This window comes from Eptatretus burgeri, chromosome 4 (genome assembly GCF_056783735.1).
Source record: "Eptatretus burgeri isolate ZD-2024b chromosome 4, Ebu_testis_v1, whole genome shotgun sequence".
Classification (NCBI taxonomy): Eukaryota; Metazoa; Chordata; class Myxini; order Myxiniformes; family Myxinidae; genus Eptatretus; species Eptatretus burgeri.
Window position 1 is genome coordinate 80,586,151 of NC_140964.1, and position 17,852 is coordinate 80,604,002.

Sequence of the window (17,852 nt, forward strand, 5' to 3'; positions counted from 1 at the left end):
GTGGGGTCACAGGAGAAATCACACCCACAAGTAATGAATCAATCCACTCGGTTCAGGCAGCAAATCATGAATTTAATGCATGGCGAACAAGAATCCTGTGTGGTCCCTCTTATATAAATAAGTTGATGCTCACAAGGATGTCTAACAAACAACAGCCGACATAGTAAGCCATAGCATGTGCAGATTGCATAAACCTGCATCCAAAAGGGGAAGAAACTGTTGCACTATTTCGTTGAGACATCACTGCTGTCAGTCTTGGATAAACATACGCCGTTACCTTTTTTCTGGTCGTTTTCAAACTCTATGATTATCACTTGACAACATGAAACGAGGTTGTTTTTATTGTTTGCTGTATGTTAGCTTACAAATGAAAGACCGATTGTACTTTACGAACATTGTCACAATCTGCACAGTTTGTTAAACCCACCTGTTGAATGTACAAATGCAGCTGCTTGGCAGGTTATTATTATTATTATTATTATTATTATTTTTACAAAGCTCAGTTATAGCTCGAATCACACGAACAACAGGCAAACGACAAGGCACCGTCCATGCTCAAACATACACCATATCCCATCACTGACACCATTTTCCTTGGACCAAGTCCAAGATACTTACCAAACGATTAAACGGCCAATGAATCGCATACATTTACAAGTCAATAACACCGACACTATAAATAAAGTAGAAAACATCCTCATCATGGGTCCACAAGTATGAGCTTGGCAGTTTTCGCCATCAATTTAAACAGCACGGTTAAACGACATTCATTCTAACCCTCGCAAGCACTATGTTGCACTGTCGAGGAACCCTGACACATGCACTCCGCATTTTAGACCATGAGGCTTTAAATTTGTTTTAGATGGCGAGTTTTTATGTGTAATCTCAATTTTCAAACTTTAACGATATCTCGTTGAATGTAGAACTGAGCTTTTCTAACCAAAAAAAATTGTGTGTGTGTGTGTGTGTGTGTGTGTGTGTGTGTGTGTGTGTGTGTGTGTGTGTGTGTGTGTGTGTGTGTGTGTGTGTGTGTGTGTGTGTGTGTGTGTGTGTGTGTGTCAGTCGTAATCCTGGCAACTCCTACACAGGTGATTACTGTTGACCATTACAAACTATAAGAGCAGCATTTAGATTTCTTGCAAAATAGAAGGCGAGGATGCACACTGCACAGTGAGTGTGACATAAAACCAGCAACTTTAAAAGGTAAAACAGGCAGACTGATGCAAAGGGAGTGACACAAATCGAAATCCTATTCCTACATCTATTAATCTATTTTAAAATAATGACAAGAGCAATGCACAAAACGGCATTGAGCAACGCGCTTGGCATGCCCAAAAATAAATCGAGGCACGTGGCAACAATAGACAACCATCTCCACAATCGCGGTCCAAAATGGAATGCTTTGTATCAGTGCACGTGGTTTCACCATCACACGTTCCCACCGATTTTGACACCTCAAACCCTGTATTGCCTGCAGGAGGAAGCGTGTCTCCATCAAATTCCCGATTATGACTGGAGGAGTCCGTGGGACGTGGACACTCTTGTTTCCGTCTCGCATCTCGCGAGTTTTAAACTGTGCTTTCACAATAAACATTTTGTTGCTGTGTAAAGTCGTATAACATTCTTCAGATTACAAAAATATTTCATCACTCTGCTGACTTATTTTTCAAGTCACCACTTACAAACCTCTCTTTCGTTTTTTATTATTTTTTAAAGCAGCATTCTTGAAAAAATCAATAATGACAAAAAGTTAATTGGAAAGTTTGATTGAGCTTGCCGGTTTCACCAAATAATAACTTGTATATTTTGAAGATAATGGATTGAGGTTTGAAAAGTAACCTGGAGGCCAATGCGTTCCGTAGTACCTGTTCTCGTTCCATACTGATCGCTGCATGTCGGAAAAGTCTGAAAGGTTTTCGAGGAAGAGAATGATACGACAAAGCCCGTAAAACAAACAAACAAACAAACAAACAATAGCTTCGGAATAAATACATGCGTCAATATTAATGTGCTAAATGAACAAAGCCATGTGGAGGTGATCAATTTAAAATGGATTCGGTGCTTGAGGAACAAATGCATGAGTGATAGAAGGAAGAACATGATCGAAGACATCAACAGGACAGTCAATGATTGAGGTCTGCCAACCTCTGTGGGAAGGAGAAAGTGAAGTTTCAGGCATTAACTCTTTGGCGGAGCAATAGATGTTCTGTCGATTCCAAAATAGGCTCTTTTGCTCTGAAGATGGAATGCCTGAAACGTCAGCTTCTCTTTGCTTCCCATGGTGGTTAGCATACCCCGATCAATGTCCTGTTGATATCGTCCATCGTTCTACCTGTCAGCCGACGCAGATCGACACGAGCCTTCAGCAGCAAGACTTCCTTCAGTCATTGGAGGGGAATGTAGTAAAATCGGTTTAAACAATATTCACAAGATTGGAAGAATATCCGGGACAAGCAGACATATCCGCTCAACATTTAAACCATTCAGGGCATTGACCTGCAGTAGTGTGCTCTGGACTACAGGTGTGTCCCGTATTATCAGCGTGATGTCACTTTGGAGTAAACTTGGAACAAGCGATTTGCACCGGACATTCCTGCAAGAAAAATAACTGAAATAGCAGTCAGCTTTGTAATCACCAGAATTTGATTAAAACCCATCACGGTGGAGCTGCTACCATCACCATCTGTAGTTACCAACTATCAGTTTTGGTTTCCATCATAATCGCCTGACACAGGTATCACCCAATGGATATCCTGTAGCTCAGTCACGAGGTAATATTTATTGCCCATGGCATAAATAGTCATCTTTGTTTCCAGATCGACAGATTTTTTTTTCCCTGAAAAATTAAGACGCGAGTCAGCCCTCATATCCTTAACCTTCAAGATGAACAAACGTGAGATGTCTGCGTCATGGAATTCGCTCCATACTGCTCAAACAATGACTGCTAATCACACCATTATCGATATCGATATCAAATGTTTGTCCAGGAGTATGTGAACATGACAGGTCCAACGTTCTTAATCATTCTCAAAGGTCAACTTCACGCACTCAGTCACTCTGGAACTTGGTCAAAGGTCATCATCATGACCTCAGGAATTGGTCTGGAACTTGGTCAACCATGACGGATTTGTTCGCTGTCTCGATGGACGCCCAAATGTCCATCTTATTGATCTGGTCACTTGTCATCTGTATTTAATTTTCTTTCAACTGTGGCATAAACTTAAATGTGAAGTGTTCACAGACCTTTAAAACCCAAGCATGATCTCCAATCTCTGAGTGCACAATGGGACCCTACTGAATCACCTTATAGGCGATTTGTAACCCACGCTCGCTTGATAAGTCAAGCATTTCCACAAACGTCCCCAAGCTGGAGAGAAAAACCAATTTAAAAGAAAATATAAATTTCAACGTTTTACACACGCACACACACGTTCACGCTCACACCTTGCTTTTAGTAACCACCATAACAGTATATCATGCAAAAACCAAATATGTTCCAGTAGTCTTGGAAATGTAGAGCACAGACAGACAACTGGCTTTTGCAGAGTCCCTTTTCCCTAGAGATAGGCACAGTGGCACCACAGCTGTCAGGGATCCAGCCCTTGGTGCAAGTGGTGCAGTTCTTCGAGTGCCTCAGACCTGGTAGGGCCGCACGGGGTCACACGAGCGTAAGGTGCCGGCTTTGTCTCTTGCTCTTACTGTTGAATAGGTTATCGCTTTGCAAAAAGTACAGCAGGACCTGGACCTGCATGGAAGAATAGTTACCGTCACCAAGGACAAGGACAAGTCAAAGATCACATCAGGGAGGCACTGATTGTCCCACACACTAACCTGCGCTATCACCTCCAATGACCAGCGGTTGACTGTCAGAGGGGGAGATGCACCGACCCCGCTGCAGGGATCTCCGTCCTTTTCAGAAGGCCGCAGCAATGTGGGCCCAAACACCGTTGCGATGTTATGCAGGGTCATTTTGTTCACAGCCTTTTTCTCAGCAACTCTGCAAATGACATCCACATAATACTAATTTTTTTGATTTCTGGCAATTAAGGTGCAAATTAGGGGAGGGGGGGTAAGCTTCTTCCTCGAGTCAGACGATGATGGAAAGGGAAAGGTGGAAAAATCTGAACATTCCTGCCTTTGAGCCATCTGGTTATGGGGCAGATCCTGTGTGAAAATGAATCCCAACAAAACTGCTGTAATGGCATGGTGCCTGCAATGTGGACTTAAAAGGGCCTTGACAGTGGGGGGGGGGGGGGGGGACGAAGCTAGCTGTCTGGCCTGCAACCACATGGACATAAAACATGCCAGAGTTTCATTTGTTTAGAATAGCAAATTTAAACCCTACCATTTTAGGCATTTGTAGGCTGCATGATCATTGCACAGTCAATGAGGTCACATAAGCGAGTGTGAAGACATGCATCTGTTAACATCACCCACTGTAGGAATCACCTGCGCAAATGAGTGAGCACATAGAGGAATGTAGTGTGACTCGTCTCTGGAAGCGATTCCAACATCTGCAACATGCATGTCTCTTTAGCCACAGGATCTGATAAAGCTGGACAAAGATGGGCAAGACAGGTAGGGACAGAGATCATACAACCTAACTCAGGCACTCAGGTGCTGTTACGATGAAAGCTGAGCTATTTCCTAGAGATTGCGACTCTCATGGATGAAGAAACAGAGTTGAGAGGTAAACATGGACATCACACATTAGTGCAAGCGCCTTACCACTGGCCTCAATGAAACTTTGGTACTTTTCGTTGGTGAGCAGAGGCTCTGGCAGTTCGCGGAAGTACAATTTGAGCACACCAGCAATGGCGTTCACATCCATCTCGCTCAAGATCATCACCACATCCTTGTTGTCTGAGGAGGAGGAGGAGGAGGAGGTGGAGGAGAAACAACAATGACAACTCCCCTCTCTCATATCCAATAGTCATCAGGAAAAAAATAAATTAAAACTCCACTTGCAGTGCTTTCTCATGATTACAATACATGTGCAAGGTCCGAAGCAAAGCTTGCTACACCCATTAAGCTGGACAATTGAGGAAATTTGTGTCCAAGACAAAACTCCTTCACTTATTAGCCTCACCTGTTCCCGAAGGGATGGAGATGCCATCGTAATCGGTGTGTCAGCTTTAATTATACTTGAATATTGCTCATCAATGAGTCTGCACTGACTCCGATATACTGTAATGTATATACTCCAGCAAGACTGCATTGTTAGCTGCTCAGTTCTGTTGTGTAAGGTGACCGTTTGTCAGTAAGAGCAAACTCCGCTGCAGAGCCAGAGAATAAATTTCACATCATTGGTTGATTAAAGGTCCACAGAATCAGAAATTAATGTTTGGTTTGATGAATAACTAAGGCTTCACTTCACACTTAATCGTTTTTATTCTTGAATAAATATCTTGAAACGAAGATCTTCATGCTTTGTTGGTGTCCTTGTACGCTTGGTTGCCCCCCCGCCCCCCCAAAAAAAACAGCGACGTGATTAAGTCACATATCACGTTGTCTGCCACGTCATCTTGAGGATACTTTTTCTACGGGACTTGTGTTTACGTGTGGCGTACATATGCTCTGAACTCTAAAAGTACTGAGAATGCCAGCTAGATGTATGGTTTCTGGTTGTAACAATGCAACCAAAGATGGTGTGAGTAACGAGTACGTATGTTTTCCCAAAAGATCCAGCTGTAAGGGAAATTTGGACAGCTAAAGTAATACTGACCAGAGGAAAGTGGCGTGGCCCAACTGCTTCAAGCGTCATTTGAAAGCGCCCATTTTGAAGAGAATTCGTACCACGCCGGCCTGTATTCCCATTTTGGGATGAGTACATTGAAGCGATTCAAAGCTGATGTGAACCCTACGAAGATTTGAGATAACTTGAATCAAATGGGAAATAATAAAATGGACAGAACGGGTGTGGAAAAGTGTGAGAAACTGAGGCTAAGTGGCTTTTTTTTCGCATTTCTATTTAGCATCGGTCATGATCACCACCACTTTAGTTATCAATCGGTAACCACCTACGTTGCGTATCAGACATACGTACAGCCGTAACCATGGCTAATTGTCATGTCTAGGTCTATTAATGTCGACGCTGGACGGATGGGCCGAACAGGCATTTTTACTCCTTCAAACTACGTTCAATTAATGGCGGGTCCACATGTGTGAGTACTGAGAAACACGAGAACCTTAACTCTGGAAAGCAAACGGGTTTATTCCCGAACCAAAGAAATAAATCGGGGAAAGACGACGGCGGGTTTGGATAGGGAAGAAAGGGGGAACACCGAATGGATAATAAATCATTGTATACAGTGAGAATAAAAGAGATCTAAAGAAACGAAGGCGCCTCACACCAGATTTAATCACAGACGGGAAAGGGACAAAACCAGTGGACTCAGCTCTAGTGGTCGAGGATAGAAGGATGGGCGTGGAGCAGCCACGAGCATGCGATGAGGGAAGAGGAGGTGATGGGCAAGATGATGAGATTGGCAGAATGACAGACACAGGGTGACAAACAGGCAGACGCAGGAAGGCAGGTCAACCTCCTCTCTTCAGATGATTCTCCCCAAATTCACGATCCTCTGTCTGTTCTCAGAACTCTTTTCTCCTCAGACTCGATGAGCTCACTCCTTGTCCTTGTCAGCTTCTTCCACTTTTCCCTGGGCAATGCTCTGCCCACCCCCCCCCCTCTCTGGCAAAGTCTCCGGGTGCCCCCGGTAGAGATTTACACAGGGGTTTATACGCACAATTTCCTTAACCATAACGCCCAATTAATTATTACCATACACCACCCCCTGTATGGTGCACATTCAAAAAAGATAATCCTTAAGCTGACGTGTCCCTACTTACTACATCGAGATTGGCTAACTACTCGTACACGGATCATGCTATTCTATGCATTTGTATCTGATCTATGGAAATGTCTAACCCAACCCCCCCTGCACCCCTCCACACCCTGCCCCCCTCCACCCCAACACACAAACAAACATTACAGTAATATACATGTACCTGAAATGTGCCAAGCATATATATCCATCCATCAATTGGGACCATACTCTGTGCAGAGCGTTGGTGCTGCCTAAGCAGTCTCCTTGACTAATGGACACAATCCTGGATGGGTCACCACTTCGACACAGCATACCAGCAAGCAGGCACTCATTTTGCCGACCTCGGAAGGATGGCAGGCAGTCATCCCCACCTGGTATTAATTCAACAGCTGAGTGGGATTTGAACTCAGGATCCTAGGATCCCAAGCTCACCACTCCAACCATAAAGCCAACACCAGGCAGAGCAGAAAGATAATCTCATAGAAATGGAGAAAACTATGAAATGATGTTTAATCTCCATGACCATGGCACATAGTTTGAAAGCAACAAACAACTTTAACATTTGAATGCCTGTTATTTGCGGACGCGTGCTCTGCAGGGCTGGCACAGGCAGGGCATGCTTGTATATAATCATTCAGGGCTTTACAAATACGGTGTGCTCTGCATGACGATACACATCCAGCGGCGAAAGGGTCTACATTCTGCAAGTTAGAAACTGCAATAATTATTGTCTGACTTATACTTAGAGTTTTGTCATTTGTGATTTACCAGCACACGACTTGTCGGATAATTGCAAATCCCGCCCCCACCCCCCTCCCAGTGACACACACACACACACACACACACGCACACACACGCACACACACACACACACACACACACACACACACACACACACACACACACACACACACACTTTCACTGTGAGTAAACTTACACATGCAATTGACAACTCTTCGGCAAAAACAAACCTCACCCTTCCCCTCCCAACTCTGTCCCATCTTTGCTTTCATCCCCCACGGCCCCCATCCAAACCCAAGTCTTCACCTTCCCCTCTCAACCCTAAGGCATCGATCCCCTCCCCACACTGAAGTCTTCGAATCAAAGTTGTCCTATCTTTACTCTCAACCTTCTCCTGCTCGTAAAGGCAACCAGGCATTCCCACGTCGATACAGCAGAATATTGTTGCGAATTCGTGCCCGCCGGCGTGCGAACGGCCACGTAACTCGAATCGCGGCACGTCGCCCACCGGACGGACAATTCAGTCGTGACCCTCTCGGAACAACGCCGGGAGCTAGTCACCGGTGGGGGTTTAACCTCACCACGATCGTGCCAATTGCCCACCCGCGCAGGATAGGGTTGCACGCCAAATTCGATCTACCTAAGTACCTGCGCGAATGGTCGACCGGGCGATCGTACCACGCCACAGGCCAACTCCGGACACGAACTGCTTAAGCGGTCCGTTCCGTGCTATAGTGATAACCGAGCGGTGTTATCGTCGGTCTGATGGTTCCGATTAATTACCGGGATGTTGCACCCACTACGAACCCCTTACGTGATGCAAGATGGAGGGTCAATAAAAAAGGAAAAGAGACGAAGCAGAGCGGGAACAGTTCAACAAGCAAGCATTTTATTCACACGCACACACAGACAAGCACGGAAGGCACGTATTTACAGCCACACAATTATGCACAAAAAGCAAATGTAACAAAAGAAACAATGCAGAGCTACAACCGAATACGCGTACACACGGCAACACTTAAAACAATACGACTTGAGCCAGACTGGCGCCACCCACAGACATTTACACAAAAACCCCAAAGAAAAGAAAGAAGTCGCGACTTCCCTTTTATGGCTGGTGAGCCCTTCTCCCACGACCGCCAGCGTGGTCGCGCCTGGCCCCGACCTCTCTCGCGGCCGGCGAACCCTCTCCGGCACTCGCCGTCCGGACGCGCAGGTCCACCTCACCACCGGCGCTCCCGCGTCTCCCGTCCGTGCCCTCGTGACAGGGCCGCTCGCCAAGGCGCGGGCGCAGGACCTCTTCCCGAAGACCAACTCTCGACAAAAACCAACCGAAGACCAACCAGACCACCAGCCAAGACGAAGAGGAAGAGGCGGAAGAGGAAGCGCTCCAGAGGAAGAGGCTGAAGAGGAAGCGCGCTCGCGCCCGCCCGTGTCCGCCTTTTATAGCGCGGGGCTCCGCCCTTCGCCCCGTTCTCGGCTCCACCTTCCTTCGAGAGGGTTCCCGAAAAGGGCGTTCCCTCACGCTTTCCCTCCACCCCGCCCCGTGTGGGGGCCGGGGGAGTCAGTTTTTGGCTCTGGGCCAGAGAATTATTCCCCCAAAATGAGACCCCTCCTTCACATGACCTCTGACCTTTGACCTGCATCGCCCTCCTCCACTCCAAAACGTGGGGAAGTCAAACGGAAGAAACAGGCGGGGAAACCTGCGCATCCTCGCAGTTCCCTCCTTGGCGCCTTTGTTTGCCGTTCGGAAGCGGACGTAGTGGCGAAGATGTAGTAGCGTAGATGGTGGAGGTGGCGTGGTTGCAGTGTGGTTGGCGCTGTGATGGGGATGGCATGGTTGTTGAAATGTTGTGTGTTTGAAATAAAAGATAGAACAGAAAAATGGCAAACTCAAAGCGTCGCAGCCCGGATGGATTACATAAATTCCCACTATACAACGGGTTTGGGCTAACTACACATGTACCTATGAAGATATCTCACCTGAGGGCCCTTTATGGTGCAATGCGAATTTCCACAGCCATAACAATATGTAATGTTTTCTACTCCCCAATCATGCTATCACTGACTTCACAGAAACCCGTCAGGGACCATTCAAAAATTACGTAACTTTTTTTTGCTCAAACTTGACACCCTCACCCCACGACATAACGCTTCAACAGACACCCCTAAAACATTCAACAGAAACCCCAGAAACAAACACCCCTAAAACATTCTGTAATTTTTATGGGTAGTAACCTGCAAGTTGGCCTTTTAATCTTTCAACACCTCAAAAAATTATTGGATTTAAAAGCACGTTCAGTTATTTTTTATTACTTAAAAATTAATAAACACAGTAAAAAAAAAATCCTGATTGTGTGGACCTTTAAAGGTCAGCATTCAGAGTTTGAAAAGACCAAAACAAAAATAACTAGAACTGCCACTTTATAACTGCTGGCAGTGATGACCGGGTACCCAGAAGTGTCCGCCTTTGACACAACTGATACAACATGAGACTTAAATCATAGTCGCAAAGTTTCGCATTTATCGGATAAGCGGTGCCAGAGAAAACATTATTTAATGGTGATACAAACACAGGCCTGCTTCGAAACGGCGCGGAACAGACGAGTTACGAACCGGGCAGCACAAAGCGTTCAATTTCCTTATTACTGGCGAACAGATTCAAATAATTAAATAATTCTGGCTGCCAAACCGCGTGACCGATCAGGTTGAAATTTTAAACCTTTGTTTCGCATGTTGGCTAAATTACAAATGTGAAGTTTCGTATATATAGAAGCAGCGCTTCCAGAGTAAACATTAATTAATATTTATCCTTCAATCCAAGATGGCGGCCAAACCATGTGACTTGTGATGTCATAATTTTCACCACATGTGCAAACACGATCGGAGACGATAACTGCAAATTTTCGCTTCGCTAGGTTAAGCAGTTCCAGAGAAAACATTATTTAATATTTTTCTTAAAACCAACATGGCTGCCAAACCCTGGGCCCGATCGCGTTGAAATTTCAAACCCTCATTCCGCATGAGTGTTCCACCATAAAGCTGATGTTTCACATTTATTGATGCAGTATTTCCAGAGTAAACATTAATTAATATTTTTCCTTCAATCCACTATGGCTGCCAAACGTTGCGTCGTACCTCAAAAGGGGGTGAGAACTTTTGGTCGTCATGGAGAGGCGGTCATAGTGGTGGAGTTTCGCCTGGATCTGTTCAGTCCTTTCAGAGAAAAAGACGTTTAAAGATATTATTTTTTAATCCAAGATGGCTGACGAACCATGTGACCTATGACATCACAAATTTATATTCTGCTTCCAACTGGGTACTGGAACACGGTTGTGAAGTTTCGTGTTAATCGGTAAAGGTGCGTTTTTCTATCCAAGATGGCCGCCAAACCATGTAACATGTGATGTCATAATTTTTACCATGCGTGCATACAAGATGGTAGATGATAATTACAAATTTTCGCTTCGTTTGGTTCAGTGGTTCCAGAGAAAACATTATTTAATATTTTTCTTAAATCCAAGATGGCGGCCAAACCGTCTAACGTATCAATTCGAAATTAACAAACTTATATCGCCTACATGTCCCGAATATAGTTCTGAAATCTCCCCTTCATCCGACCAGCGCTTCTGGAGAAGAAGATGTTTGAAGGTTTTAGGGTTTTTTCAAGATGGCCGCCGAACCATGTGACCGATCAAGAACAAATTAACAAACTTGAGAAAGGACCTCATGGGGAATATATGTGTGAAGTTTTGTCTTCATCTGTCTTGCCCTTCTGGAGAAGAAGATTTTTAAAATTTATTCATTTTCAATCCAAGATGGCTGCCGAACCTTGTGATCTATGATATCATAAATTTAAATTCTGCTTTCCAACGTCGACCCGAACAAGTCTGTCGATTTTCGTGTAAATCGGATAAAGTCTATTTTTCTATCCAAGATGGCCGCCAAACCATGTGACTTCTGAGGTAAATTTTTTTTACCATGTATGCAGACTTGAGGCGAGAAGGCACTTGCAAATTTTCGCTTCGATGGCTTATGAAATTCCAGAGAAAACATTATTTAATATTTTTCTTAAATCCAACATGGCGGCCAAACCATGTGACCTATCACTTCAAAATTAACAAACTTGCATCGCATACATGTCACGAATATAGTGCTGAAATCTCGCCTTGATTGGACCAGCGCTTCTGGAGAAGAAGATGTTTGAAGGTTTTAGGGTTTTTTCAAGATGGCCGCCAAACCATGTGACGTATCAACAACAAATTAACAAACTTGAAAGAGGACATCAGGGGGAATGTAGCTGCAAAGTTTCGCCTTAATCTGTCCAGCCCTTCTGGAGAAGAAGATTTTTTTAAAAAAACACTAAAAAACAAGATGGCGGCCGAATTACGTCATCGATGACGTCAAGAAAAACATTTTTGTCAGTTATTTTAGGCGTAGATGATGCTCAGAATTTTTCAGATTTTTCCTATACGGCGTTCTACTTGACGAATTTTCACTGGTATATCGCTTCACCTATGACGTCACGAAAAATCACACGTATTCCCGATAGTGAGTTTAGTAAAATGTATTAAACGAAAAAATTTTCCATTGCACGGTTTCCGAGATACAGAGGTCCAAAGTTTATCGTTTTTTTCAAGATGGCGCCCGCACCACGTGACCAATGACGTCATAATTATAACGTGATTGTGCTATCAAAAAAGATACATACTACGGTGAAAATTTCGTGTCGATCGGACTTTGCGTTCCTGAGAAAATGATTTTTAAAGCGAAAACAGGCCGCAAAATGCCGGCGGAAAAATAATAATAATAATAATAATAATAACTAGAACTGCCACTTTATAACTGCTGGCAGTGATGACCGGGTACCCAGTCCGTCCGCCTTTGACACAACTGACACAACGTGAGACTTAAATCATAGTCGCAAAGTTTCGCATTTATCGGATAAGCGGTGCCAGAGAAAACATTATTTAATGGTGATACAACCACAGGCCTGCTTCGAGACGGCGCGGAACAGACGAGTTACGAACCGGGCAGCACAAAGCGTTCAATTTCCTTATTACTGGCGAACAGATTCAAATAATTAAATAATTCTGGCTGCCAAACCGCATGACCGATCAGGTTGAAATTTTAAACGTTTGTTTCGCATGTCGGCTAAATTACAAATGTGAAGTTTCGTATATATAGAAGCAGTGGTTCCAGAGTAAACATTAATTAATATTTATCCTTCAATCCAAGATGGCGGCCAAACCATGTGACTTATGACGTCATAATTTTCAACACATGTGCAAACACGAATGTAGACGATAAGCGCAAATTTTCGCTTCGCTAGGTTAAGCAGTTCCAGAGAAAACATTATTTAATATTTTTCTTAAAACCAACATGGCTGCCAAACCCTGGGCCCGATCGCGTTGAAATTTCAAACCCTCATTCCGCATGAGCGTTCCACCAAAAACTTGATGTTTCACATTTATTGATGCAGTAGTTCCAGAGTAAACATTAATTAATATTTTTCCTTCAATCCACGATGGCTGCCAAACGTTGCGTCGTACCTCAAAAGGGGGTGAGAACTTTTTATTCGTCATGGAGAGGCGGTCATAGTGGTGGAGTTTCGCCTGGATCTGTTCAGTCCTTTCAGAGAAAAATACGTTTAAAGATATTATTTTTTAATCCAAGATGGCTGACGAACCATGTGACCTATGACATTACAAATTTAAATTCTGCTTCCAACTGGGTATTGGAACACGTTTCTGAAGTTTCGTGTTAATCGGTAAAGGTGCGTTTTTCTATCCAAGATGGCCGCCAAACCATGTGACGTGTGACATCATAATTTTTACCACGCATGCACAGACAAAAGGTAGATGATAATTACAAATTTTCGATTCGTTTGGTTAAGCGGTTCCAGAGAAAACATTATTTAATATTTTTCTTAAATCCAAGATGGCGGCCAAACCATGCGACTTATCAATTTTAAATTAACAAACTTATATCGCCTTCCTGTCCTGAATATAGTTCTGAAATCTCCCCTTCATTGGGCCAACGCTTCTGGAGAAGAAGATGTTTGAAGGTTTTCGGGTTTTTTCAAGATGGCCGCCAAACCATGTGACCGATCAAGAACAAATTAACAAACTTGAGAAAGGACCTCATGGGAATATATGTGTGAAGTTTCGTCTTAATCTGTCTTGCCCTTCTGGAGAAGAAGATTTTTAAAATTTATTCATTTTCAATCCAAGATGGCTGCCGAACCTTGTGACCAATGATATCATAAATTTAAATTCTGCTTTCCATCGTCGACCCGAATAAGTGTGTGTAGTTTCTTGAAAATCGGATAAGGTCTATTTTTCTATCCAAGATGGCCGCCAAACCATGTGACTTCTGAGGTAAAAATTTTTTACCATGTATGCAGACTTGAGGGAGGAAGGCAATTGCAAATTTTCGCTTCGATGGCTTATGAAATACCAGAGAAAACATTATTTAATATTTTTCTTAAATCCAACATGGCGGCCAAACCATGTGACGTATCACTTCGAAATTAACAAACTTGCATCGCATACATGTCACGAATATAGTTGTGAAATCTCGCCTTCATGGGACCAGCGCTTCTGGAGAAGAAGATGTTTGAAGGTTTTAGTGTTTTTTCAAGATGGCCGCCAAACCATGTGACGTATCAACAACAAATTAACAAACTTGAAAGAGAACATCAGGGGGAATGTACGTGTAAAGTTTCGCCTTAATCTGTCCAGCCCTTCTGGAGAAGAAGATTTTTTTTTTTAATAAACACTAAAAAACAAGATGGCGGCCGAATTACGTCATCGATGACGTCAAGAAAAACATTTTCGTCAGTGATTTTAGGCGTAGATGATGCTCAAAATCATTCAGATTTTTCCTATACGGCGTTCTACTTGGACGAATTTTTCACCGGTATATCGCTTCACCTATGACGTCATGAAAAATCACACGTGTTCCCCATAGGGAGCTTAGTAAAATGTATCAAGAGAAAAATTTTTCCATTGCACGGTTTCCGAGATACAGATGTCCAAAGTTTATCGTTTTTTTCAAGATGGCGCCCGCACCACATGACCAATGACGTCATAATTATAACGTGATTGTGCTATCAAAAAAGATACATACTGTGGTGAAAATTTTGTGTCGATCGGACTTAGTATCCCAGAGAAAATGATTTTTAAAGCGAAAAAGGGTGCAAAATGCCGGCGGAAAAAGAAAAATAATAATAAACAGAAGAAAAACAATAGGGTACCCTGTACTGACAGGGTACCCTAATAAACATAAGAAAAACAATAGGGTACCCTGTACTGACAGGGTACCCTAACAAGTGAAATCCTTCAATACAGCACGTGTGGTGAAGCAAATGAGTACACTTATGTTAAAATATGCAATTTATGCTTTTTCAGTTGAAAAACAATTAAAAAGCGTACTTAATATTTGAAATGTAAAAATCTTGTTATTGTGATAAGCATCTTTATATCTAAGAGAAGGAATGAAATAGTTCAATACAGCATGGCAGGGAGCCGCAAAAGAATGATATAGCATAAGAAAAACTTAGCTTTCAGCATTCGGCGATCGGTGCGAAATGCGATGGTGAGCGGAAATGATGTCTATCGGCGCGAAATGCGATGGTGGGCGGAAATGACGTCTTTCGGCGCGAAATGCGATGGTGGGCGGAAATGACGTCTTTCGTTCGTTCGTACATGAGAGGGGCGCATTTCTTCGTTTTTTTTCCGTCAAGCAATAAATGAAATGGTTTTCACATATATAACACATTAGTTTCACAAATTTCCATTGAAATACTCAGGTATTTCCGTCAAGTCGCCATTTCCGTCGAGGTTACGCACTGCATCTACCGGACGGCCGTCATTGGCTGTCTTGAGGCACGTGGGTGGGGGGGACGGGGGGACACTGGAGACGTGGTAGACGCCGGGGACATTTCAAACTCGGTGCAATTGTATACAGCACACGTGCTGTAAGTATACAGCGCTCGCGCTGTAACTAGAAGGGCACTTGGTAGACCACATGCCTCCACCAGGCACATTCGTTTACGTTTTGTATCCCACTGAAAGGCCGACTCTGGATTCGGACCTGAACTAAAATTTAATTGGCTTGTTCTTGTCACCCAACCGAACTCGCCAACCAAGTTTTGTCCGAATCCATCCATAACGTTTGGAAATATTGTGCGATATGTCTTTTAAGCCCCATCACTCAATGGTGAAGAATCACTTTTTAAAAATTCTCACATCCAGATCTGGATTCGGATCTTCAACAAAAATCTCAATCATTTCGTCCTTGTCACATACCCAAGCTCTCCACAAAATTTCGTCCAAATCCGTTCACAACTTTTTGAGATATTTTGTTCACAAACACAGACAGGGTGAAAACATAACCTCCATCCACCTCGGGTGGCAGCGGTAACTACAACGCCACTCGGTCGAGCACATACCTCTGCCAGGCTGAACAGTTTATGTGTTTTATCTCACTTATAAGCTGGATCTACATCCACACCATTCATCCTTGACACACACCAAAATCTAATCAGCTTGTTCTTGTCACCTCCCCAACTCATCCACCAAGTTATGTCATAATCCATCCACAACTTTTTGAAATATCACTTACAGGAGCATGGAACAGAACTTGATTTTTTTGGTAGTGAGGAAACGACAGTTTTGGAGGATCTATGAGTGGCAGGAGATCATGTCACCACCCAGCACAAGCCGATGGTGTTTGTTATACGCATGAAGAAAAGGAGGGAAGTTCAGAGCAGGGGTTTGAAGATCATTAGGTTCGGGAAGTGCAGGGACATCATAGGTTGAGGGCCAGGTACAGGGAACTTAGTGAAGAAGCCAGAGGTCTGGAGAAGTGGAAGAAGTACTGAGGGGATTTTAGGGAAAATGCATAAGTTTTGTGTGGAAGGACATCAGAAAAGGGTACATTGTTGATTAGAGGCAGAAATCAAGTATGGTGGAAGGCGGAAGTAGCAAAGGCAGTTTGGGAGAAGAACGAAGTTTGGAAAAGGATGGAGAAGATGAAGGATAGAGGGAGACAACTGGATGCAGGGTTGCTGCATCTGTATGGGCAAATGATGAAAGCAGCAAGGAGAGTTAGTGGATAAAGTGAGGAAGGATATGGAAGAGGAGGTGTATTACAAGTTGGAAAAGGGTTGTGGGAAAAAGATGATCTATAAATTGGCTCATGACAGGAATGAAGATAGCAAGGACATGAAAGGGGGGGGAGGGATTGATTAAGGATGGTGGCAGAAGGATAGTAACAGTGAGGGGGGCAGTATTAAACACATGGGAAGTATATTTCAAGGCGCTGTTGAACCGGGAAGAAAGCAACGGTGAGCTGGAGCTTCCGTGTTCTGTGGAGGTAGTGGCAATCACAGAGGAGGAGGTGCGGACAGCACCAAAGAGAATTAAGAAGGAAAGATCACCAGACACTGACAAGGTGCAGACAGAGATGCCAGTTGCTGGGGGAGAAGTCAGAGTCAGTTGGATGAAGAGACTGATGAATGTATGTATGAGAGTGGGTTCGATTCCAGAGGATTGGGGGACAAGGCTAATTGTGCCAATATGGAAGAGGAAGGGAGATGTTCAAGATCTGGGGAAGTACAGAGGCATTACACTGCTGGGTCATGTCATGAAGGCATTGGAGAGGATTCTGGATGGGAGGATGAGGAAGAGTGTGGAGATGGAGATCGGCAAAGAAGAAAGGGGAGGGGGATGATGGATGGGATATTTAAGCTGAGACAGCTGGTGGAGAAGAGGTTGGAGTTGTAAGGTGAAACAGCGTTGGGATTTGAAGACCTGGATAAGGCGTATGACACAATCCCGAGAGAGATGGTAATGGCGACACCGACCTGGATGAGAGTGCCGGAAGCAGAAGTTGGGTTGGTGGAAGGTATGTATAGCAAGGGTCTTGTAGCAAGGAGGGTAAATATGAAAGGTATTCTGGGATGGATGTTGTATGCAGATGATCTGGCTGTTGTGGCGGAGAGGAGACAGGAGGTGCAGGAAGTACTTGGGAGGTGAAAGAAGGCATTTGGGAAGCATGGGCTGAAGATGAGTATGGAGAAGGCTGAGGTGATGTTGGTCGGGCAGCAGAAAAAAGTAATGAATATGAGGTTAGAAGGGAAGGAGATCAGACAGGGAAATAAGTTTGAGTATCTGGAGGAAACAGTGACCGCAGGTGGCAAGTCGGAGACAGAGATGAGGAGGATTCAAGTGGGTGCGAATGTGTGGAGGAGGGTAGAGGGAGAAATGACAGATAGAA

The 17,852-nt window shown here is 43.9% G+C and overlaps 1 protein-coding gene across 6 annotated transcripts in view; it reads right to left on the bottom strand.

Moving 5' to 3' along the window:
* LOC147028498 (active breakpoint cluster region-related protein-like) overlaps positions 1-17,852 on the bottom strand; it is a 148,821-nt gene that overhangs the window by 2,387 nt on the left and 128,582 nt on the right. For 3 of the 6 annotated variants that reach the window (XM_085878931.1, XM_085878934.1, XM_085878938.1), the window contains 3 exons: positions 4,729-4,863; positions 4,450-4,555; positions 3,832-3,997 (listed from right to left, as the gene is read on the bottom strand). In XM_085878931.1, coding sequence (XP_085735057.1) covers positions 3,832-3,997; positions 4,450-4,555; positions 4,729-4,863 — 407 coding nt within the window. Of the gene's footprint in view, positions 1-51; positions 3,746-3,831; positions 3,998-4,449; positions 4,556-4,728; positions 4,864-8,797; positions 9,389-17,852 lie in introns of those variants that run through there. The other 3 variants (XR_015057588.1, XM_085878932.1, XM_085878933.1) reach the window with 3 other exon arrangements.